This window comes from Opisthocomus hoazin, chromosome 2 (assembly GCF_030867145.1).
Source record: "Opisthocomus hoazin isolate bOpiHoa1 chromosome 2, bOpiHoa1.hap1, whole genome shotgun sequence".
Taxonomy (NCBI): Eukaryota; Metazoa; Chordata; class Aves; order Opisthocomiformes; family Opisthocomidae; genus Opisthocomus; species Opisthocomus hoazin.
The window spans coordinates 114427689-114454360 of NC_134415.1; the positions used below are offsets into that span (position 1 = coordinate 114427689).

Genomic DNA, 26672 nt, shown 5'->3' on the forward strand with positions numbered 1-26672 from the left:
TTTCTTGTTCTGCACTGGAATGCAAGGCAAACCAACTTATTTCTTTCCTGCTCAGAACATGTTCATAACCCCCCGGCAAGCAACATACACAAGATCTGCAGGTTCCATTCCATTATTCCCTCTGTATTACTAAACAAGTATTACTGACAGCTTTTCCTAAGACGAATAGTGTTGTACATACACTAGAATACTGGGGAACAGCTAAACGTGATTAACTAAAGAAAAATAATGTTTAAGTGACTTCTATCTGGCATGACACCTAAGCAATTCAATGCCCGAAGCAAAATGCAAGAATCTCAGAAATATTAGCACTTGACTATTTATGCATATTCACTACTATTTACCCATACTCACAGCAGCTATGGTTCCTCACCAGAAAGAGAGCTATTTGATTTTATTGTGCATTTCCAAGAGTACTCCTCCTTTTTACAGAGAGGCAGCAATATTCTTTTTTAATCTATATCGACTTTAGAAATTCCAAGAGGCAAATCATGATGTTTTCTTAAGCACAAACTACCTTTCCCATTCTTTTGATTTAACTTCAGGTAACTACATGGGCATGAGAAGCACTATGTATTTGAACTTGCATTTTAAAGAATGTTTTAAAAAACATTTTCTTGTCTTTCTGTGCTGCTGACACAAGAATATAACAAATGTGAGTCATGCCACTTTGGTTTTGAAAAACATGCATTGACACCCTGATGCTGGAAACAGGCAGTAAGGATAACCAGGATCCCACAAACGCACACACACACAGAAGTATCTGGGATAGAAATCGATCTCTGGGATATATATCCCAAACCTCTTTACAGTGACCATTTTGAATATTAAAAATAATACCTACAGCTAGTAATTTGGGGTGTCTTCCTACTTTGATGCACCTTCAAGATTTTCTGCTTTATACTTCCAAAACCAGAGATGAAGAAGCCACTAAATGTCTGGTCTTTGTTTTTTTCATTCTGGTTTTTTAATTCTGATCACTATTTAGGTATCAACTGATTTGTCTTATTTCTCAAAAAGGACAAAATAAAATCACACATTTTGAGGGATTTCATAAGATAGAAAAGATAAATGATGATAACCTATGGCAGAAACTGTAGTTAGAGAAAGATGTCAGCTCTGAAGTCTATGACTGGCTTATGCATTGTCAGGACAAGGTTCTGACGTCGTGGAGCACTTCAGTTGTTTGTTTTAAAAAAAACTAAAAAATGTATCTGTAATTCTTTGAATGGCATAACATCTGGCTAGCACAGAGCTAAAATATTTCATACACAAAGTCCAAATACTACGATAAACAGAAATCCTGCAGGATGCCACCCTAAGCAAGCTGAGAAAAGCATGATAGCTTCTGATTTTTTTGCTCCTGAAGAGCAATTACTCAAACAGATGAACAGTTTTCAGATGGCGAAGACAAAGACTTTGACTCAAGAGAGCGTGGTCAGAGTTTGCATCTCTGCAAAACTGGTCTTTGCCAGGACTGAAAACTGAAAGTACTTGAACTGTCACTGTTGACTTATTTCTTGACCTCTGTGTATCTGAGAATGGAAAAAACCCTTTACCATACAGGTAAGCAAGCAGAAAGCACTTCTCTGTTAATACCTGCCAACTTAAGTTACTGTGACGTGGAGGAGCTTCATCAAGACCAATTGTGTTGAGTTCTTCAAAGCTGAAGTTAAGTGTGTAGGGAGCTTGACCAGAAAGACCTGTAAGCTCAGTGTGAGGCAATTCAGTGCTATGCCCAGGACGACGACTGAGTTCACTATGAGGAGTCGCAGTGGTAACGTGCTCAGTTGTTCCACGAGGATCTTCCTGAACAGCCTGATTTTCTGAATTTCTCATTTCAAGTATCTTAACACAAAAAAAAAGAGACAGTATAAATGTAATTATATAAATAGAAAAAGTTCTCAAAACTGTTAAAGAATTCTATTAAAAATAGGAACAAAGAATTCATGACTGTAGAAGTGTACCTGCATATGTGGTTGTTATCATGGAAAAGTATGAAGAAAAATCTGTTCACAGATCTACCGCATTCACTGTCTTTACTGCAAATCAAATTTTAATACCTAAGATTTTTTTGTATTTACAAATTGGTCTTATCAGTGCTTAGATTTCTAAAAGAAATCATATGCCACAGAACACTTAAATTCTAGGTAAGCGATAAATTATAAATTTAACAGCAAAATCAAACACCTCCATTTTACAGTTTAATCAACCTGAATCTATCAATAAATCTCATTCTGTAATTCTCAGTGTTTTCAAGACTGATTCAGCAGTTCAGACACATACTGTAATTTTCAGAAAGAAAACTGGCAATATAGTTAATATACTTACGAGAAAACACAGTTTCCTGTGATGCATCACCCTCACTGTAAAAGTGTAATTTACTCTCAAACCAGGAAGTGGGAAACGGGGGATATAAGATATCTATACATATATGCTTCAATAATAGTATTCAATGCACCATTCTCGCATTAAACAAGTATGTGTCAATCGAATATTGTATATTTATCTTACAGGCTTGATTTTTAGCTTAAGTTTCCTTAAAAATTATGCTTATGCAATTGCATGCCATGCATCTCTAACAGCCTGGCTGTCTACTTCATCACACTAATATACTCTGAACTCTGACTAACTTTTAACAGAAGGACAGCAGCTTCTAAGAGAACTAAGTTCTGACAATTTCATTTAAAAAGGCAAATTTAAAAAGGGAAAAGGGAACCCATACAGGAAAAACAGATCTTACAAAAAAAGAAGACAAAAATTCAGAGTTCATAACCAATTAAGATGCAAATCCATAGGCAACCAGTTCTTCATAAAGTGCTCAAGACAAAAACACAAAGTAACAAAATAATAAACACACACATATTTTAAGATGATACTTCTCATCTTAAAGATGATAACTAGAAAGCAACAGGAAAGAAAAAAGATTCATAATGAGAAAGACTAATTTACAATGACATGAATATCGAAGACAAAATCTTACCATGCTCCTGAACAGATGCCAGTCACCAAAATTCATATTCATTTCTTTTTTCAGCTCATCAATGTTGCACTGAGCCAAGACACGGCCATTTATATTTGCCTAAAACAATAAAACTAAATAATGTAAATCACTGACACAAGACTTCTGGTGTGGCAGTAACACACTAAAAAGGTAATTAAAATTGGATATATTGATGGGGACTACTAGTGAAATTCCCCAACTTCCCTCTTAAGTCCAATCCTATATAATATACATGTTTTTAAAAAAGAATATTTATTGATGATTGCCAATGGACAAGAACCACCTGTGTATCATGAAAAAATGAAAATACTCCACCCGTGAAAAGTGTGCATATGAAAGGCAATATGATTGTGTTCTATACACAGACATAAGCAAACAACACATCAGTGGTAGAAAATTTCAGAGACTATAAACCACATTCAGCTGCCTAGATTTCTCAGACTCAAAACAGGAGACTGCAGACGCCCCAGTATCTGAAAATAATCAGTCAATTAAGTCCCAGGCATCATCTGACCCCCGGCTTGAGGCATATAAAATCAAGTACTACCTCCATCAAGTTCCCTCTCGGCATAAATGAGGGCTTACATTATATCCCAGGGTATTTCTGATGATGAGAAGACTAGATTTCTTTCCAATTTTCATCATCATTCAGAGATGAATACAGAAGTGCCTAAACACCATCTATATTTCAGGAAGGTGATTCCCTATGGTAAGCATGTTTATATAGTGCTTAACTTCCAACAGCACCAAATTGAATACTGAACCATTTTCATTACACGTCAATGAGAAGTATTTCTCTTTATACCATGTATCAGCGATGGACAGAATGTAAAAGAGGAACCGTCTCTTTGGAGAGTAGCCACAAAATGGAAGACCCAAGTTGAGAGCTATGCTCAGTCTGAGGGATCTCAGTGGTTTTGTTCCGTATCCCAGCAGATGGTATTAATCAAACCAGGAAAAAGACCAGGCTGAGCCATTTTCATTATTCCCTTTCACATGGTATCACTTGTAGTAAGAAATGCAACAGTATATATAAGAGGAACGTCATTAGAGATAACCGATGAGCACATTCTTTTAGCACTCTGGAGCCACTGAAGGAACTGGAATATTTTGCAGCTACACTTAATGAGCTGCAAACTGACATCCTACTTCTTGCTTTAAGGAATACCACTGAAGCTTCCCATGGTAAACCTGTCTCTTAATCCCCGAATCAACATCCTCCCTGTGTTTTTAAAGGTATGATAGGTACCGGGACACAGCAAGCTCAGCAGAAACATTCACTAATAACAACCTTCATATTTTTCCCTTCTTTCCTTGTAAAACGAGCACACAGAATGGTGAAAAAAAGTAATAAGGACAAATATTATTCTGTGCTAATGTGTCTCAGAGAAAAGAGCAGTAACAGAAAAACATACAGTGGCCTTTTTGTGAAGCAAATAGATGTGGAATGTGCTAAGAGAGAAACGGAACCATCTTCACCACTCATTTACAACAGAAGAGATGTGACAATTTCTCAGGAAAAAAAAAAAGAATGTTGCTACCTAGATACAGAACACATTCACAACCCTTTTTATCTACCCATGGCAATTCTGAAAACGTTCTTCTTGCTTCTTTTCTCAAAATAACCAGTCTCATCAGCATTTGTATTTGAGTCTGTTCTTCCTTTTTGAGAGAGCATTTTCCTATGGAAAATATATGCTTATATTAAAATTTCCTCCAAACTTCGCACACATAGGAGTTAGGATGTGGTTTTGACATTTGATGTGTTTCAATAAACACTTTCAAGAAAAGAGGCAACTAAATATTTCTTTTTCCTTGTGTGTATCTCCATGTTTAGGTCCTAAATACATCAATGAAATTCAGCTGATACCTTTCTTATAGTTGCAGAGTACTGAGGTAGCATGCTCTGGTCCAGACCATCTACCTGCTTTAGTTTCTCACACACAGCTTCCACGCTCATTGTGCTCAGAGGCACATGCGATGCTCCTGCAGTCGATCCTGTGCCTGCTCCAGCTCCCTGTAAGAAGTGAGAAAATGTGCACATAAGATTTGTTCAAACACTCAGTACACCCAGAATTTCACAATATACACTAACACAAATCAAGCTGTGTTCAACTACATTTTAAAAATCAGAGATAAGAATGCACAGGCATTTTTAATTACTATCACAATATCTATATATTGAGAAACATCTATTACAGGTATTTATGTAAGAAAAAACACAGCATCTTGAGTCCTACCTACGTAAGAAAATAACTCTCTTAAATAATGTTATTTAAGAAAAGCAACATAAAATTCAGAAATATTAAGTAAGGGTTACTCAATTTCACATGCATCTTTACTCAGTTTCCCCTCTGACTTATAGTAATTAGTTTGGATTTGTTTGGGTTTTTTTGTGGCTTGTTTTTTGTTTGTTTGTTTTTCCAAATACAGGCACAACTTAGATTTTCCTGCCTTAAAAATTCCTGGTTTAGTATCAGACAGAGATGACCTACAATACAACTCCTCAATTACTTGGATTCAACTTTAGCAACATCTGTCCATTTTCCAGAGGTTCCTTCAGCTCCATTTATGCAAGATCAGCCAAGGGGCTGTGTGCCACAGTACTGAAACACAGCAGCACTGCCGCTGCCCTCCAAGCTGCTATGAGGGTGCTTTATCCATCTCAAGCTTTGGCAAGATCTAGGTTGAAATTATTCACAACTCAGATCTGAAACATGAAAGTCCTGTTAATGTTGCCAGCTTCTAGGAATTTCAAAGAAAGCGTGGAAAAACAAAACAAATGCATCTGCAGGTGGTCAGTATATTAAGACGGTACGATCTCAAAAAACCCCCCGCATTGTCCCTGGATGGGAACCTGTGCACAAAGCAGGGGCAAAGTGCAAAGCTCTGAACAGTTACGCTCATGATTCCAAACTCCTAAAAGCAAAATCAGAACCAGTTCTATCAGCTGTGAAATACCTGTACGCCCTCCTCTTGGGAGGGAGTTTGTACCCTCCCTTTTTCTGAATGGAGAGTTTTGGTTTCAGCACTGCAGACCATGCACCAAACAAAGCTCATTTTGGCAGAATGCAAAAGAGCTTCCAAAGCTTCAGAGCTCATCATCACACGTGTAAACCCTGGGATGTAAAAGTGCATTTTGACTATCCAGAGCTCAGTTGATGAAGTTTGACTATACTCCTCAAATCATAAATGAAGCCTGTTTTTATAGTCGCAACACTTTTTTTCCATTTTTATTTAATTACTTCAAAGTTATTTAATCTTTTAGAATTCAAACTAAGAGGTCCAAATATATGGCTTATGAAAACCAAGGATTATCACACATAACAGCATTAACCATACCTAAATTCTCTAAACTAGGATATTTAAGATCAATTTATTCAACTATTAATTCCAAGACAGCAATCTAAAAACTGACTAGCTACTATTATTTAACCTCAAAGTTATTTCTAACTTACTGTTATCGTATATCCCAGTCCGAGGAGGTAGGCACGCTCCCACCTAAGCTACTCAGATTCGAAGTTCAGATGCTATTACATGTACTTCCCCCGAAGTTCTCAGCCAGATGTGCTGGAAATGGACTTAAAACTGGCAAACTATCAGCTTCACTCAGGAACACTAGAGGAGGTTGTGGGTAAGCCTAACAGTTTGCACGCTTGCCTGAGAACAGAGCTGGGGCACTAATCTTTGTTCCTTTGACCATTTCTATTTACGTGATGCCAGCTAGACACTAAACAAACAAAAGATATATCCCGTTTTCTGGGTAGGCAGTCTACCTAAATTATTGCCTAAAAATTAAGCATTATAATTCCACTACAGTCTAGGCATCTAACTTAGGGACTTGGTATTCCTTCTGATGACAAGACAGCTACTTTTCAGATTTTGCAATGTCTCCCTAATTAGGTGCCTACAATACCTAATCAATTATCATATTAAGCACCTAAAGGAGGAAATGTAGGTCTGATTTTTAACACAGCTAAAATCTTTATCATGTTAAGCATATAAACCAACCATTAAACTGATGATGACAGGAAGCTTCATCCATAAACTATTTATCATATACTACTTTTATGTACATCTCTTTCCTCTAAAAAAAAAAAAAATCACTGAGTTTTTCTTCTGTCAGTTTTGTCCATTATTTCCCCATAAGCACACTATTTGCTATTGGTATGAGTTAGATAATACATCATTAAAGAAAAAGTATTAAGTTCATTCAAATCTTAATTATTTTTTGAAAGAAAGCTTATCAGTTCAAGAAACCATTACAGCCAAAATTGTATTGTGGCACTACTGAAATAAATGATCCCTAAGCAATGCGTGTAAGCAGCTGTCTTTCTTCTCTGAATCTTTTAAATACATTATCTATTAATTTCTATAAATAAATGAAGGAAAGTTTGAAACAATTCTAATTTAACATTCTCCTTCAGATCAAAACATTTTTTTAACAATCAAGAACAATTCATTCTTTCCACATGCATTGTTAGTTTAGAAACTCTTCTTTCAGTGTATAAAAAAAGTTCAGAAGAGCATTAAAATATTTAGACTATTTTTGTTACAGTGTGAACTGTTTGAAGTAGATGCACATTAATCCAAATCATTCTTTATAAAAAGCACTCTCTGAAGAGTAAGTAATGTAACAGCTTTAGGAATACTGTCATCATGTAAGTGAATTAAAACTGTACTCAAACTGACACATTTTTCAGCCTTAGGGGTTTTGTTAGAGATGCTTGAGAACATTAGTCTGAAAAGTATTTGCCATGCAAAAGCTAAAAGCAGCTTGTCAAAACAAACCTCAAGACTAGTAATGAGCATTAGTTTACAGACAGCCCAGCATGAAGCACCAGTATGAAAGCTGCTGAAATGACTCTGAAAACAGCAAACAACCATTCACAGAAATTGGCTGTACCTGTCCGCTTTTGTTTAACCCAGACTTACACAGCTTTGAGAAAAGGACAAAACAGAATGAAAAGAACAACAGCTTTAAGTGACATCAGAAAGGTTGAACATACAGATGACATGCTTTGAAGTAAACCGAAGAAATCAGTGTTAGGACAGAAATACTTTTCGTAAAGTGATGAAACTTTTAAGACAGATCTTCAGAATACACATTTAATACATGCTGCAGAAATACTATTTTCCTGTGAGCAGACTACTCCATTTTGCACTTGTAATGAAGCGACACTTACTGTATTTGTGTGCGTAAGTTTTACATTGTGTTTCCGATGAAAAATCCTGCTTTTAACCAAACATTCTTCTGCTATTTCAACATCAAATTATATCACCAACGTACCTCAAATAACTCCGCAGCCTTGCATCTAAGGACACCCCCCCCATCAGCAAACCACCATCACCCTCAGAACTGAACAGGTATTTCTTTTAATAAAAAATGTTCAAAGCACAAAAATGCTACATAAAAGCACCTGGAAAATCCACAGATGAAAACTCCCATGCCACACACTTTCATTCATGCTCAAACTTCTGAAAAGCACTTCCAGTTTCTCAAAGAGTACTGTATGTTTATCTGCACTACATGCTCTGGGCCATGTTAGTTCTCCTTCAAAGCACACATATTACACGTTAAGGTACTATCTATTCAATGCAGTACGAAAAAGTGTGTTTAAACGGAGTAATTCTATTGCAACAAGCTGCACCCTAACAAGTCACAATTAACAATGCGAACTAAAGCACACAATTAAGTTAACGACAGATAACTACTGCTACTGCTAGTTTGATTTCTAACATAACAGGGGTTACGATGAACAGATATTGGTAACGCTACAATCCAATGACAAACTCTGCAGAAGACTCCAGAAGTTTTTGCAGTTCCTGTCAGAAATAACCACTTGTATAGCAGAGTCAGCAGAAATGCACATTTGCCTCCATCACAGATGTGCAGAGGTTGACATCTTACGTCAAGCCTACTTTCACTGGTGATCTAAGCCGATACCCAAAATCTGCAATGCACCCTCACGCTGATTCACTACGTAGATGGTATTGGTAAACTTACCGGTTTGACATCTATGTTCTGATCCATTCAGCAAAAAGCAGTAAACTACAGTCTGAGACAGACAAGTTTTATCATCAGCAACAGAATCCAAATACAGAAGGTGGCAGAAGTCAAATTATTGATAGAGGATGACTGCTCTCCAAATATTTCTGATTTCCGCTAAGCTAACCTAGACTTACACTGATTTTACAAGATTATTGATTAGGATCTGAAATTTCAGAACTCTGTCAACTCCAGTGTCAGACTGACAACAACGGCAGAGCCTTAACTAGATCACACAACATCCTAAACACAGCTCTGCCAACTCACACAACGTGCAGCAATGATAATCTGCATAAAAAAATTAATTCTCCCGAAGAAACTGGTTTTTGCCCTGTAAGACTTAAAACATTCAAAACAACAATTACCCTCTATCTTACACAGATATAGAACTGCCACATTTCTGGCTCCTTGCCAGATCTGCATGAAAGAATTCCGATTCTACATGCTCCTCTTGTTTTCAATCATCAAATCAGTTACACACCTTGGTGTTCATTAACTACTTTGTACAGTTGTTTAGTTGATTGTCATTATTTTGCATGCACCAATCCATTCAATAGGTAAAAGCTGTCTCATTTCTACCATGGCAATGACCTATCAATTAAGAGCTACCTAAACAGCTGAATGAAATTATTGTACCCATCACCTCCGGGTAATTGCAGTACCTAAAACAAGTATAACACTGTTTCCTTTCAAAGAAATTACAATAAAGTCTACAAAGGAAATGTTTTTAGAATAGATGAAACCCTTATGAGGTATCCTGTCGGGCACACACTCTTCTTTACTGAGAGAGTGGTCAGACACTGGAACAGGCTTCCTAGAGAGGTGGTCAATACCTCAAACCTGTCAGGGTTCAAGAGGCATTTGGACAATGCCCATAACGACATGCTTTAACTTTTGGTCAGCCCTGAAGTGGTCAGGCAGCTAGACTAGATAATTACTGTAGGACCCTTCCAACTGAAATAGTCTATTCTATCCTAATACCATACCCTGACTGGCAGCATTCTCACAAACTACCCAAGAGATTTTCAAAAAGTCTAAATCTTAGATTTACACTGCAGGTTAAACACTGTGAAGTCTTGGAAAAGTGTATGATCTGATGTGCTGTACTACACAGATTCACAGCAGTACAAGTCAAACTCAAAAACAGTTCTAAAAGTCCTCCACTATCATCACTTCAAACAGTTATTTTTAATGTTCTAACTCCTGCATTTTCTTACCTACAGCTAACAGACTACAAAACTTACATGAGTCTTTTAAATTGCTGCTTGAAACTGCAGCCTATGTGTGCTTAAGATACACAGAGTGGCAAGTAGAAGAGCAGCCAGAGGTCCAGGTCTGCTGCTGAAGCTCATTCACTACTCTGCCCTGAGGCTAAATCCCACTTTACCCTTCCGACGCTCACGGAAACACACGTACTTCAGCCATTACTCTACTACTTTCTCAAAAGTCCTTACTTTTTCTCCCTGCACTGACAAGCTGCAAAGGGCTGGGAAAAGAATGGGATATGGAGATAAGGAATCAAACACAGGGAAAGCACTGACATCTCCAAAAATATACCACCAGAAAAACTTACTCCAAAGTCATCCCTTCACACAGGGTAGATAATGACCTGGAAGAGAGAACTTCAGGGTACGTTCTCCATTGCGTCACCCATACATGGGTGCTCAGCGAAGGTTACGTGCAGCTAAATACAGTTCTGGAATTTATGCGGGGCTTTTTTCATTGCCTAACAATGCAAAGACATTTTTGCAATGATTTACTAGAAGAAAAAATAACCAAGATCAAACTATAACTGTTGCCAACACCTACTGGCAGCAAGTATTATGACAATAATGACTATCATTATTAACCTCTTTGCTTTGGTAGTAAATCATTATTTTTCGCCGATCCCCAAAGAGTTAAAACAGATACCCATAAAGACGACACCTTTGCATGAATACTTAGGATAAAACAACAACAAGTCATGGAAAAGGCAGATGTCAGCATTCTGAATCAAGAATAAGCTTATGATCGGCAATTTTTTTTTTTTAATTTCTATCAGAAGTTGCTTTATACTGTATTAACTGCAACAGCTTTATGTCACTACCTAAAGAAGTATGGATCAGGCGAGCAAGCTGACTAAAGCGGAGAACACACACTTACTTTATTCTAAAACCTAAGCACTGAATGACCAGCTGTCATTCTTCACTCTAGCTACCACAAGACTGTTTTTACTCAAAGCTCACCACAGCTACTGAGAAAGGCAAGGGTAAAACTACAGGAGAAAAATAGAATACATCTTACAAGTGAAATATTAGCTCTTAAATTCATTCACGAACTACATTAGTTTTCAGCTACTCTATTTGCCCACTGAAGCCACTGATGCAGTGTTAGTGAACTGCAGTTATGATTAATGCAGACTCATTACTGCTGAAAAAGCAACGAGATGCTAAAATTTCCACACCACATGACTACTCATTTACCATTGAGGGGTCTGTGGGTGAAGGAAGCCCCTCATCAGCATCCTCCTTGATAACATCCTAACAACAACAAAATATTACGGTTTGGGTAAAAAGATCAAGGGCTCAACAAAAAGTATGAAGTAAACAGTGAATGAGAATGATCTCACAATAATACATAATCGAACAGAAACACATTTGTTTTCCTTAAGGGATTAAAGATTTTACCACCTTTTAATAGCTTTGCTCATTGTATCAATATCCTAGAAATAAACTGATTGACAAGTGAGGCTTCTACTTTTTTAGCTTTCCTTAGTTCTTAATTCCATTTGAACAGCCATCTCTCAGTAAAATAAATACTGTTAAACAGGAATTTTATTATTCTATAGGAAGCTAGAAAAGTCTGCTCATTTTCCATTTCAATGGGTAAAGCTGAATTATATGCACTTGCAAAACCAAGCTACAAGTGATGCATACTTAAGATAAAATGTATTTTGTTTTACTTAATATTTAAAACACTCCTTTTAACGTTTTATTTAGCCCTTGCAAATCCTAGTATTATCTACAACTTTAAAAAGATGTCATTTTATCTTATAAAATTTGAATATAAATTTACAAGTAGCACTCTTTTTCTTAGAATATTACACTGTATCAATTTCTTTACTGTAGTACAGCTGGCATTTTCATTAAAATATTCTCCTGCCAATATTACAGGTCATACTCCTCTAATCTTGATACCTGGATGTTAGAATTGCTTTTCCTTGCTAAGTAATTTCTAAAGTTAAAACAAAATACATTTTACATTACACATTAATAACACCTTTGCTTAAACTATTTCTAATATAGAGCTTGTACTTGTCTAATAGTGAATCATCATTAATAACTTTCATTTTCATTACTCTCTATATTTGTTGTCTAGGTTAGTATTTGAATTATCCTTCAAAATACTTACTAGGCCATTGTTCTGATCTCTGGACAAACTCGTTTTTAGTGGTGGACGTGAGATGAGATGAGAACTGCCAGGGTAATACCTTGGCATGTAAAGATATGGGGCAAAGAATGGCTATGAAAAAAAAAAATGTAACAAAAAAGGGACAAACAATTACACAAATCAAAATGTAATAATAAAATAAAACTTATTTCAACAAAACACATCCTCTAATTGAGTTTAATAAAGTGAAAACCAACAATTACTAATAGCTTTCTTTACTTATTGCATTGAACAGAATTCAATCAAAAGGTCTGGAGCGAGTTCTTCAAAATCCCTCAGCACCAATGGGTGCTCTGGTGTGGTATTCTGCAGGAACAGAGTGGGAGTGGTTTTGGTAGCTACACTCTGTTCCAGCTATGGGAAAAGGACCATTTAACAATACCTCTGACAATTTCACTCTCAGACCCGCTAAACCCAAAATTAGGTGCTCAGTAAAACTTACAATGTTTCATAATACTGGACAACTGTTCAACAAGAAAAAAAATGTAATGAACAATAGCATCACTAGAACTTCCCATATTTGTGGTAACCAACCCGAAGACTTCTGTAAACGCTGGATTTTATAAATCTATAAATAGATTTTTAGAGCAGACAATATCTGAGCTTTGTTTTGTTGGAAATACGTCAATGCATGTTGTTCATTACAAATCACATTTTAAAGGACAATGTTAATTATATAAAACAAGTATCAGAAACACTTTTTAAAAATATAAACACCTTTTTCCCCCTCCACAAATATCAGTTAACTCTAATCACATTTTTTATAACCAGGTTCCTTTTTATCCCTTTTTGCTAACGAATATCAAGAAAATCAACACTATGCAAGTTTCCAAAAGTCTTGTCAGCACATCAGCGTAAAGGCTCCAAATGACAACTCAGGCTTTTAATGAAGTCACTTCTAGAAGATATACTGATCTCAAAATTACAAATATACTTCCAGCAGAGGACTCCATATGCTCCAAACTTCCAAGTTCTAAAATCAACTGTAAAAACATGTTCCCTGAACTTCACACACTACCCACTGGCATGCAGCAAAACCTCTGCGTGTGCGTACGCACGAGCGTGTGGTGAGGAGCTATGAATCTCACAACTGGCAATGCGGTTAGCAAGTACAAACTGATTTGCCAATACTGTGAAATTCTGTTTTGACCTATCTGCGAATTTGAGTTAGGTTTTGAAATAAAGATGTTCATGTCCTTATCAACTCTCTTTTAAAGCAATGTAATAGAAAGCAATAGAGCCTTCAGACTTTCAGAAAGCAGAATTACAGTGTTCACTGCTTTCAATTCATTACCCACTTAAAAAAAAAAAACTCACACAGAAATCTCAAAATAATGGCTGTATTACAGATTTCTGATGTTTCTATGCATACCATTTAAAAAATTGTATCACCCAGTTATTTAACAAAACAGAACATACTATTTGGTTTGTGTTTCTGCACATGACAAGATTCTGAGTTGTCTACTGCACCAAACTCAGCACAGAGTAAATAATTTTATGATTCAATCACCAATATGAGAGGAGTAAATTTGTTGAAGTATTCCACTTTTGATTTGTCTATAAAGACATTCCGCATTCAAAAGCGGCTGCAAATGAACTCAGAAATTAAAGTTTAATTCTTGTGTACATCAATTACTTAGACGGCACATGCTCCAACTGTGAATAATTTCTGAAAGGTACAAATGGTTCCACATTCTTAGCTGCTAGAGGTAGTCTTTGCGCACTCTTTCACACGATTACCGCAAAAAGTTCATATGCTCTTCCAACACACGAAGTGACATTATATGCATTGTAACCATTGGTCTAAATACGGAAGTTTGTTTTAAACAGGTAGGAGAACCAATACCTAGCCTTTGTCTTACATTTAGTGGTTAGTATAGGACGACTCAGAAAATTCACTGATTTAAAACTATTTCAGTGTCATAAGGCAGAGATCCTATGGTATTTTCTGGAAATTAAGCTCTCTTCAGAAAACAGTTCATGTTATTTCTAGAATACTTAAATGCCTCAGTTTTCCACTAACAGCTTAACCCATGCGGAAAACCCCCAAGCATGAAACGCTTAATGATCATACCGCGTTCAAGTGCCTAGCTCTCACTGCAGACTGTCCTCTGAAACACGCTGAGCACCTGTTTGTTGGTTGCGAGTCAAATACAAAACAATGAAAAACATTTGTCCAATAAGGCAATTATCTCACAATTCCTTCATAATTTCTAATTATGCCTTGAGCCCATTTAAGCTACTCCACTGCTTCCCAACCACAGGATTAATTCTCCACTATAGGCTTGAACTCTACAGACTCCATCTGAAGTATGGTAATACAGATATGAAAACATAAGATTAACCTACACTGGGCATAAACCAGGGCAGAGCTGCTCTCCAAGTCTGCAGATAGCGTATAAATCCTGTGTTGTTTATTATTTTTCCAAGGTATCAAAAAATTTGCTGCTCTTTTGCAAGAAAAAGTCTTCACATACCATAATTTCTAGTTCCCACCCAGGAAATCCCAATCAGCCTTGCCTACTGCTCTGGCCTTCTCCATAAGAAACATCATCTCCACAATGACCCGTGATAGCAGAGATTTTGAGAAGCTGAACTTGGCTCCAGCTTACAGCCAAGCCATTCGACAGTGGTAAAATGTACCCGTCCAGCATAGTCCTATACCGAGAGCCACAGTGCCAATTTGAAGAGCTGCTAAATGGGACTATAACCTTTACTTCACAGCTATACAGAGGGACAACAGGGTTTTAAACCAAAAATGAATAGATTATGTCACTGGAAGTTCAAGGTCCGTAACATCAAAGCATCTACAGCACAAAGTAGAAACATACATAATAGAAAAATTGTATTTCCTAAAAATAGAGTTCTTTCCCCAAAAGCTCAAAGGCTTTTTTCTTAAGCACAAATGAATGCCTAAAGACAACAGGACAGGATCCATTTACTGATTTGCATAAGGCATCTATGCCCAGAACTTAGGGCGGCTTTGCATAAAATTCAGGCATTTCCACAGTAGCATTTGAACCCACTGTGTTGTGCCATACAGGTATCCCAGGCCTTTCTCAGAAACTTCTGCTGGGGAGAGCCTATTCTTCAGTTGCTGTTCTTTTTTCAAACACTACTCTTATGAAGACCTGAGAAGTGAAGTATGATTAAAAATGCTAAAGGAAACAGCCTTTCAGTCTGAATTTTCTCATTACTCACCTCAGTATGTGGTGTTCATGACAGTACCTTTACGACTCTGAAGTAATGAATATAGCTCTTTGTCAACATTTGAAAGTGTGAAACTCTGAAAACAATTATACCTTAGAAGGGCAGTACAAAATTCCAAAGAGAAAGGCCAAACCGGAAGTATTTTAGTCTTCAGCATGCAAAAAAGTAAACATGCCCATAAGCCTGTGTATGCAGTTAATACGAATGAACAAATAAACTGTTTGTAAGAAGAGCTTATGTCTCACCAGTAATTGCTTTTGTAATGCTTCTTAGAGCCAAAAAACCATACAAGTTTCAACTGTGTATCACCCCATACTTTAAACCTTGTCATGTACAGTAACACAGACACAAAAACAGGGCTTCCAATTAAACACCTACTTTGACAAAGCTGAGCAAGTATCAGCATGAAGATTCACATGACAAGCATTTATCAGTGTTGGACTACTTCACAGTATATGTTATTTTCAACAAAACAGTATATTGTCACTGTATTGAGGGCATGTAACAATAATTTTGCCATATAAAAATAATTTTAAAACAGATTACTTAAAAAGTTCTGTGCTACACAGACTCCTTTCTTCCTTGGTTAACAAACACTGATTTAGGAATAACTAAAGTTTCTTTCCAGTTTATTAGCTTAAACATTTACCTATGGTCAAATCTACTTAAAGTTGAGGCCATTTCCTATATATAGAAGTAAGCCATGACTTATGTCAGCTTTCTACTTTTTTTTTTTTCTGATAGTACCACAGGAAAAAAAGTAAAAAATAAAATTTAAAAATACTGAATGCATCCCACAAAACCAGAAAGCTTAGACTCTATCTGACTATACAGTAAAGTACGTCACTCAATTTTCAGGTGGGCCATGCCCAAGACTATGTTTTCTGAGGCCCACAAATAGCTCAAAAATACGTTTTATGCAATTTATGTTAATTCTTTTAAATTAGTGCAACACTGGTTCAGGAAAAAGATCCCAGAATAACTTTTAAAAGAAACGAAAGGGAAGACAGACCTACATGCTTGTGATGTAGCTACCCACTCGAGTTTTTCTATGTTTTAACCTAAGGCACCAAGAAAAAGTCAGAATCTCTTCTAATATCTGTGAGCAAGTATGTGAATGACTTAGCATAGTTTACCCCACAATAAAACAACCCTGCAACAGCCTACAATGGAGGAGTGTCTCAAACCGATTTAACCTTTTTTCCCCTCATGTAGTTTGTTTTTCTGACACAATTTACCACATTTCTCCCCCACACTACAGTGACTGAGTATTACTGTGAAAGTTACCAACTTTTGGACCTTTCTTCATTCCTAAATAAAACTTGCATGGGTCTTAATACTTTACAGATGACACTTGCCATATTACCAGATTAAATCACAAGAATGTTAATTGGTTCTCGATTATTTACCCGATTGTAAAATGGATGCTGAGGTCCTGTCATACCACTATAGTAACTGCTATGCGGTTGTGGTGATAAAACTCCGTTATTGAAAGGTCCATTGAAAGAGGTTGTAGAAGAGCAAGCTGATGAAGGCTGACTGAACAGAGATGTTGCTCTACCAGGTGCTTCATGCAAAGGCAACGTGGGATAAGGAAGTCCTCCAATGTTCATTTGATCTCTTGCAGCACGAACGTCTGAAAAACAAAAAGGTAAAAAAGAATGAGATTTTACTTGAAATATTTGAAAAAGTTCTTATCTGTTTGCCAGTTCACTACAGTACATCTTTGTGTATTTAACTCCAATCAGAACTCATCAAGTAGAACGTCAAATGTCACTTTCAACTGCATTTGACTGATTTCTGGAGGATCACATATATGCAGGAGTCCTTAGGAAAGTTAGGACTATTTATTACATAAATTTATGTAGCATATTAAATACCTTTAAACATTCTCTCTCAGAGAGAACAAGTTAGAAATCCCAATCCAAATGGGAAGAAATCCAGGAATACATCACATCAAGTATGTCTCTGATGGTGTGCATATTTGATGCGATAGTCAGACCTGTACCATTTCTGAGGAGATTAATGAGACAGAGCTTGTGAACAAAGGTAGGCCATCCCACTGCAGCTATCCAGTGCAGAGCAGGAAGTTGGACAAAAGTAAGAACAAAAGGGATTCCAGCTGAGGACTGAAGAAAAGTGTCATGACAGAAAAGACAGGTAAAGTGAACTATTAATACCCGAATTCAGTTCCCACCTACAATACTGACTGTCATACCAAAGACTCATAAGGATCTTGAGAAACTAGCTGCCCATGGTTTGGATGGGTGTACTCTTCACTGGATAAAGAACTGGCTGAATGGGCAAGTCCAGCGAGTGGTGGTAAATGTAGTTAAATCCAGCTGGTGGCCAGTCACAAGTGGTGATCCCCAGGGCTCAGTACTGGGGCCAGTTCTGTTTAACATCTTTATCAACGATCTGGATGGGGGGATTGAGTGCACCCTCAGTAAGGTTGCAGATGACACCAAGTTGGGTGGGCGTGTTGATCTGCTCAAGGGTAGGAAGGCTCTGCAGAGGGATCTGGACAGACTGGATTGATGGCATGAGGTCCAACAAGGCCAAGTGCCAGGTCCTGCACTTCGGTCACAACAACCCCATGCAACGCTACAGGCTTGGGGAGGAGTGGCTGGAAAACTGCCGGGCGGAAAAGGACCTTGGGTCGTTGGTTGACAGCCGGCTGAACATGAGCCAGCAGTGTGCCCAGGTGGTCAAGAAGGCCAATGGCATCCTGGCTTGGATCAGGAATAGTGTGGCCAGCAGGAGTAGCGAGGTGATCGTGCCCCTGTATTTGGCACTGGCGAGGCCACACCTGGAGTACTGTGTTCAGTTTTGTGCCCTCCACTACAAGAAAGACATTGAGGTGCTGGAGTGTGTCCAGAGAAGGGCAGTGAGGCTGGTGAGGGATCTGGAGAACAAGTCTTGTGAGGAGCAACTGAGAGAACTGGGGCTGTTTAGTCTGGAGGAGGCTGAGGGGGGACCTTATTGCTCTCTACAACTACCTGAAAGGAGGTTGTAGTGAGGCAGGTGTTGGTCTCTTCTCCCAGGTAACTGGCAATAGGACAAGAGGCAATGGCCTCAAGTTGCGTCAGGGGAGGTTTAGAATAGATGTTGGAAAAAATTACTGAAAGAGTGGTTGGACATTGGAACAGACTGCCCAGGGAGGTGGTGGAGTCCCCATCCCTAGAGGTGTTTAAAAAACGTGTAGATATGGCACTTTGAGATATGGTTTAGTAGGCATGGTGCTGTTGGGCAGATGGTTGGACTTGATCTTAGAGGTCTTTTCCAACCTATGATTCTATGGTTTTTAATTTTTAAGCTCTGTTTTTCTTCAAAGCTTTAGCATCTCTTAACAGGTGGAAATGTTAGGATGCCTTAGCCTTATTCCACAGACAACAGCAATCCCTGAGACTGGACAAGAAGTGCCATACCATGCATCACATCAATCCACAGCAGCAGTGAGCTGTCAGAACGTTTAACGCTGAGCGGAGCGTTTCTGCAGAACAGAACATCCCTGAACATGACTGTGTTTTTTGAGACTACAAGCAAGTAAAGGTAATTGCTTAACAACCACTCCACAATAAGCATCATTAGCCCTACGATGAATTTAAATATTATACTACAGCAGATTAAGAAGTAACTCACGGGTATCAACTGCACAGGTATCTAGTGGGGTATACGTCAAAAGGAAACGTATTTTCACTGTGCTTCAGTTCTACGGGATCTTACTGACACTATTCAAAATTGTTAACAAAGATCTAGAAGTAAATTTGCATCTCTACTACTAAAATATTATTGTGTATTGGTTTTCTCCATCTGCTAAAGCAGTCTTCAAATCAAGAACAGGGGATTTCCCCTCTGAAAGAGATGGTTTAGTCTAATATGATCCAGCTTTTACAGCAAAGCTACTAAGAGAAACTGAATGGTCTGTTACTGAAGTCAAATCAGACAATCTGAAGGTCTGATTTGATGAACAAATCAGGAATCTGCGTAACATGTAAAGTAGCTCTACCTAAAATGAAAAGAAATAATACAATTGGCATTTTCCATTTATTTGAAAGCATACTCACCCGCAATGATTTCTCGTAGCTTGGGATCCAAGTTTACAGTACATGGCAAAAAGGTTCTTACATCCCGTGCAACAAGAACAGGTGTTCGTGAAGATAAAAATACTTCAAAGTTTCGTATATCTCCATCAATTTCAAGTAGAGGTTCAACATCTTTAGTTGTGGGAATATTCTTTGAAATTCTGAGGGGGGGAGAAATTAGATAAATCATAACCCATGTTTATTATAGTATGACTTCCATTTGCATAGTGGCGTTCCAGGGTGAAATACTAGTAGATTTGCATCCACTCTGCCTGTTCTCTAGAAAATGAAGAGAACCCATGAAGAGCTGCACTGTCTGCAGAAAGAACAATTTAACATTTTCTAATACGCAAAAAATCTCAAACTGCTAAGTAATCTGATCTAATCGTATGCTTCAGAGAAGTCTCAAAGAAGCCTTATGGAAGACTAAAATCACATCAGGAATTTATAGATCAGTAACATCAAATCCAAAGTAATGGGAAGTTAACATCTGTCAACATTAACCTCAATCATCCAGTCAAATTCTGATGCCCCAATCAAATTCTATGGTTAAAAACCTCATTTTTAAACTAACAGTGCCTGTAACACCAACACTCTGGCATCTTAGACGCTGATGAAAACCCAACTATCCATGACTTCATGGTAGAAAGTGGACCAACTGCCTGCTTTCAAGTAATTCACTTTCTAAGACAAAAATCCACAAGCAGAAGAGTACAAACAATGAGACATGATCAATATAAAGGACTGTTGATGCATTATGACTAATGTCAAGGTGGGGTTTGTTTGTAAGCACTAGTGTAAAGGACAGTTCTAGGAAGGAACAAGGAGAAGGATTAAATCTTAGCGTTGAGGAAGTTTATGAAAAATTCCTACTAAACGCAAGCAAGTGACGGAGGCTGACACGACAGGTCAGATGGACCCATCTTATTTGACATCTCATTTCATAGCACCATGACTAGCATCTTATCTGATGCCAAATGAGAACTGATAATCTAAATTAAAGATTACTAGAATAAAAAAAATGTTTCTCACACTCAGTATAACAAAAATGGAAACAGTGAAAGTATGCACCGAGAATTGCTGACATGGTCATAGAAATGACCATAAACTGACTGTGACAGCACTCTATATGGATACCAGTGAAGTACCCACACTGTATTTAAAGAAAGAGATAGAAAAAAGTTACGAGAAAACAATACGGAAAAATAAAACACTTCATACAAATACAGAAAGAATGATGCACGTCACTAGTTAATGGCTGTTCCCAAAGACATATTCTGATTGCAGTTCCATGAAAAGGGATGACTTAGCATAGACATGTTGACTGCTCTGTGAGCTGCTGTAACTCACTAAAAAGAAGTGAGCATAGCACAAAGAAAGTGTAGGAGTTTTCTCTGATTACTGGACAATTAAAGCAGCTAAGGCAACTGCCAGTACTGTTGCTGGGGAAAGGAGTGCACTGATGCATGGCTGGAAAGGGAGGAAGCAGCCCTCATGTACACTCAGTAACCTATCAAAGTGTAAGCAAGAATCTCTTACATTAAGTAAATACACACTTGTGTCTATAAAGAGAAAAGAACGTGACACCTCAAAAAATCTAGTTGTAATTGAATTGTATTTTTAATACATCTAATGAAATAAATCTATCATTAGGTGAACGATCTTACCTTCTTTCACAATGTGTTGGCTTTTTAAAAGCAATGATCTTCTTTTATCTTTATTTTTAGATCCTCCATAAAAAGTAGAATTTTATGCACCATGGGATTATTCCAGAGACAACAGTGGCAGATTTACATAGAACATTTAGCATTTAATGTTAAGAGAAATAAAAGAACTGAGGATCAATGCTAGATGCTTGAAGTAAGTGCAACTCCTTTACCTTAAAAATGTATTTTAACTGTGTGTACATTTGTCAATCTGATCTTTTAGGACAATCTTACCCTATATTACAAGCAGAAATAAACTCCTACAAATTTTACCAGAAAACTTCTGAATGGACTATGCACCTAACGGATGGAGGATACTGCCACACCATGCTGTCATAAGAATTATCTACCAATAACTTTATTCACAGTGAGATGTTACCTCTACAGCATAGGAAAATGTAACAAATATAAAGCATAAAAGCAAGTGTAGTCTATTCTAACAAAGGTTCTGATCCTGTAAATGATTGTGAGCAGTCATATGGATGGCAGTGGGATTACCCACTTTAGGGAAGTTCAACACATCTAAGGCTCCACAGGCTCCAGCCTTAAGAGAAGAAAAGGTGGTGCTTCTGTCAGAAGAGAAACTGAACACCCAGAAGTAGGTTACAGTTTCAAAGAATGGAAACAGTTCATTCTCCCATAGGGTTTAAAGTAATGTAACAGGAGCTAAAAGTGGTCCTCACCTCACGGAGTGAATGGTCAAAAGAAAAAAAAAAAACAACAACATTGGCAGTATCAAAGTAAAACTTGTATACTCCACAGAATCGGAGAATTGTATATTTTTTACACTAATATTTAGCCACTACCTTAGGAACTTGTATGTTGCCATACATAAAACTATGACTAAACTTACTGTAACTGTGTATGTTTTTATTCAAACATCAGAAATGTAAACACCCAAAACCACTAATGCACACTTTAGTTCTATATATTTACTGTCAATATCTAGACAAAAGTTCAACACTGGCAAAATGAAAATTAAGTTGCTTCTTAAGTCTGGGACTGAAGAGTTAAAGAGTGGCCTACTTCAACACTTACATCCACAAAATAAAAAGCCAAAAGAGAATGTGACACAGACTTAAATAAAACACACAGCTGACAAATCACATGAAACAAATTAGCTGAATTTTAATGCCAGCTCTACTTAAGTCTGAATGCGAACAGTGTTCTGAATCCGATGAACAAAGCTACTGTTCAGAAGCCAATAGCCCACTGCTGGTGTGCAGATTGCAGTCTCTATTCTAACCTCCTGAGCTCAATGTCTTAAACTATGCCTTTGAAAGAAATATTTATGTAAATTATAATCTTTTGGCAAAGCGCCACAAAAATCTCATGTGCCTGTACTTCTCAGATAAAAAATAAAAGGTTAGCATGTAAAGCATTTTAGGAGTTACTTTTTCTAAAATATAAGCACATAGATCTAAAAATAAAACACTGTGAACATCCTATTCTCATTTGGGGGCTAGATTTTCCCGAGGCAGAAGAACTATTCTTTAAATCAGAAACATCAAAAAAAAACTTAAAAATTCCTTCCACTATTCCACATGTGTCCTTTCCACATGCAGCTAAAATTAAAAACTGTTTTCAGTGTGAGTTAAGTTATATTTCAACAATGATGGACTATTTCTAGCTTTTTCCTCAAATAAAAAAATATTTACAAGTACACCTAGGTACGTCAACTTAGCTTCCATTCAAAAGACCGTGAATTTGCTCCAGATTTCTTCTAGTTTGTGTTCACCTTCTTCTAGTCTGTCTTCACCTTGCAATTCCACAGCATACTTGTGAAATAACTACACGGTCCAACAGTGGGTCGAGCACTGAATGTTGCGAGCATAGCTTAGATGCCAGGCTGTTGGGGCTATCCATGACACATCCTACCTATTCACCACCTACTGCAGGAGACGGTGGCCACCACAGGATGCGGTCCTTCACTGCCCGCCGTTTTACCACCAGTGGTGGTAAAACACCAGCAGCATCAGCTACCTTCACCCACACCGAAGGCTGTGTTGTGCCCACATTCCCTGTTTAGTTGGTTATGTCTGGTCCTGGAGTATGCCAACAGGCTCTATCACCTCTGCCTCTGGCCAAGGTTTTCGCTGCCCATGCTCAGGCCAGCTCTGATACAGTACAGCTGGGATCAGACTGCTGTGGTAAGAGCTGTGAGAAGCCTCACTGGAAGCCTCTCTTGATTGATTTAGAAACTGCCTTGAAGTTCTGGCCTTTGCCCTCAGTACTCACCTGAGCTACATCTATATACCTTACTGGTCATGACCTTGACTCATTGACTTGACCTTGAATGTGTCTTGTGGCTACAGACCACCGGGTTGTCTGCCGTCCCTGGTCACTGTTGCTGAACCTGCTCCAGTTTCCCTGGTCAGCTGTTGTGGGACTGCACCCCTTCCTCGTGAGGACAAGGCCTTGCCTGTCTCATTGTCCTCCTCAGCTCCCAGCTTGCCTCCTCTCAGGGAGCAGCCTGCCCTGGTGCTCCTGGACAGGTGGAAGGCTGACTTCTCTGCAAGTCCTCATACCCAGAAGTGCCATCCTTCCTACTTTTTACAAACCTCCCTCCCTGAGGCTCAAAACAAAACAAAGAAACTGCAAGTTACTCTTCACGCACCTGAAGTTTTTTTTTTCTTCATGTGTTTTACAGGAGCAAGCAACTACATGGACAAGGTTCATTTAACTTCTGCACTCCATAAAAAGCAACAGACCTAGTTAATTGTTATTAAATAACAAATACATCAGCAGAAGGCACGAGCATGAAGGCATGTCACGTTTTATCTATCCCGTGCCTTTCAAATTTTTCTCTCAATACAGTTTAAGACAAAAATGTTGCTTGAAATAATGAAATAACTTCCCATTAAAAATGACACAAAAATTTTTTTTCTAAAGGTTTGATACTGAGAAACAGAAAACTGGAAAATCTGGGCCACTTTGGAATGCAGTATGAAATTTTGATGCTTACCAATCTGCTAATTAGACATCTAATCTCTAACAATCAAATACTAATAATCACAGAATCACAGAATAGTAGGGGTTGGAAGGGACCTCTGTGGGTCATCTAGTCCAACCCTCCTGCCAAAGCAGGGTCAACCTACAGCAGGCTGCACAGGACCTTGTCCAGGCGGGTCTTGAATATCTCCAGAGAAGGAGACTCCACCACCTCCCTCGGCAGCCTGTTCCAGTGCTCCGTCACCCTCAGAGGGAAGAAGTTCTTCCTCATGTTCAGACGGAACTTCCTGTGCCTCAGTTTGTGCCCATTGCCCCTTGTCCTGTCACTGGGCACCACTGAAAAGAGTCTGGCCCCATCCTCCTGACACCCACCCTTCAGATATTTGTAAGCATTTATAAGGTCCCCTCGCAGCCTTCTCTTCTGCAGGCTGAACAAGCCCAGCTCCCTCAGCCTCTCCTCATAGGAGAGATGCTCCAGTCGCCTCACCATCCTCGTGGCCCTCCACTGGACTTTGCTCTGAAGTTACTTATCCTGATCTTCTCATGTGTGGTCAGTATAGTGACAGTGTATCTTTATGCCCAAGGGTGCATTTTTTCCTCGATTAAAAGCTCTCACACAAAACGCTCCAGAAAATTTGCAGCACTATCAACATATTAACAGTTCTGCAAATACTATTTCAAACTGAAATTTGCAACAGGTTATTTGGACACTGAAAACCAGCGTTTGCACACATGTCTATATTGGCAGGAATAAAAAGCCACCACACACTCAATACTAAAACATAAGGGAATCAATGTTTTATCTTAATAAAGACAAAAAAAGAAAGCTATAGTTGATATATCCATGTAGACAAAAATTATAAACCCCTCTGTGCATATTAAGCAGTACAGAGACTTCACTGAACAGATGCAATAGCTATTTAAAAGCTCCTATTACCGTAGGTATTCAGGAAAGCTTGCTTTGCAAAACCGACTCTAGCCAATTCCAGTAACAGTAGATAAAACACCTCTTCTGAATGTTCCTGCTTTTGATCATTTCAGAAAGAAAAAAACATTTCGATCCTTAAAAGACTGATATTTATTAAACTAATCTCCCACAGTCTCATGCACTGTCTCTGAGCCTTATTAAAAAGGTCTACTTTTAATACAGCTTTCCAGAACACACCCTGTATCAGCATTCTTTATAATTTAAAAAGTGTTAATACAGTTACAAACGCGTGGATTCTGCTCTGTAAACAAAAAAGTAATTATGTCCCACTGACTGACAAGTCCAACAAGATCACTCTCACAAGCGAAATACAAGAATATTGCATTAATCTGGTTTGGTATTTTCATTATTGAACATCAGTTACAAAGTTACTTTTATGGCTTTATGCAGGGATCCTTTTATTCAATACCTCCACCTGTAGGACTTCCGAAATGCAGCAAATATTTGCAGGTCCTCTAGCATTAGAAATGGCCATGGTTCATCCTAGTCTCCAGCACAAGATCTTGTCTGGGGCTACGTTACATCATACAGTTAAACCTCAGGACCAGGCAAAAAGACACTCCCCCTCCAAAAGTCCACAGCAAACACTTCACTCACAAAAGCAGGAGTTCCACTTCACCAGAGTAAGTCACAGATTAATCCACCGATCTGTCGCAAATGCTACCCAGAATTCGAAGGCAAAGAGGTACAATCACTATACCACATTAATAGGTTAATAACCAAAATTCAAGTCAACCAGGACTAAAGACTTATTATTTCCTCATAAAGCACCTGGGTTACTTCTTCTGTTCCTTATCTTGCCCTTCTGAATCAGCTTCTAAAGACAGAGTTGATCCGATGAGGCAAATTCATTCTGTGGCAGACAAGCAACTTGTTGCAAGGCATACTAGAGCATCAGCTTCCAAACAACTTGGCACTCCGTGTTACTGCTCAGTGGCAGGCTTTTACAATCCGAGACACGAGTCTTTTCTGAATACGAAGCAAGTATCTCCTCTTTTTTCCTGAGAGATAGATTACATCACATTTATTGTGGGGTAAGAGCCAGGATATGGGCCACTAGCAGTATGTAGCTAAGAGACGCCTTTCCAGCTTATCCTACCTCACAATGATCTCCCATGCTCTCAGGTTTTGAATAAATATTCTTTTTGACAACAGTGTTCAGCAGACTCAAAAAGGCATAATCTCCAACTCTGTATCCCAACTTTCTCAATTCCCCACAAAGTACAGAAGTTTCATGAACTGACTTACA

General features: G+C 38.1%; 1 protein-coding gene across 4 annotated transcripts in view; it reads right to left on the reverse strand.

The window, feature by feature from the left end:
* The window catches only part of KIDINS220 (kinase D interacting substrate 220), an 81764-nt gene that overhangs the window by 5178 nt on the left and 49914 nt on the right, over positions 1 to 26672 (reverse strand). Inside the window, exons 23-30 of one of the 4 annotated variants that reach the window (XM_075414802.1) lie at positions 19760 to 19938; positions 17102 to 17328; positions 12444 to 12554; positions 11516 to 11572; positions 7911 to 7943; positions 4875 to 5021; positions 2984 to 3082; positions 1600 to 1848 (exon numbers count right to left, since the gene is read on the reverse strand). In XM_075414802.1, coding sequence (XP_075270917.1) covers positions 1600 to 1848; positions 2984 to 3082; positions 4875 to 5021; positions 7911 to 7943; positions 11516 to 11572; positions 12444 to 12554; positions 17102 to 17328; positions 19760 to 19938 — 1102 coding nt within the window. The remainder of the gene's footprint in view (positions 1 to 1599; positions 1849 to 2983; positions 3083 to 4874; positions 5022 to 7910; positions 7944 to 11515; positions 11573 to 12443; positions 12555 to 17101; positions 17329 to 19759; positions 19939 to 26672) is intronic. The other 3 variants (XM_075414803.1, XM_075414804.1, XM_075414806.1) reach the window with 3 other exon arrangements.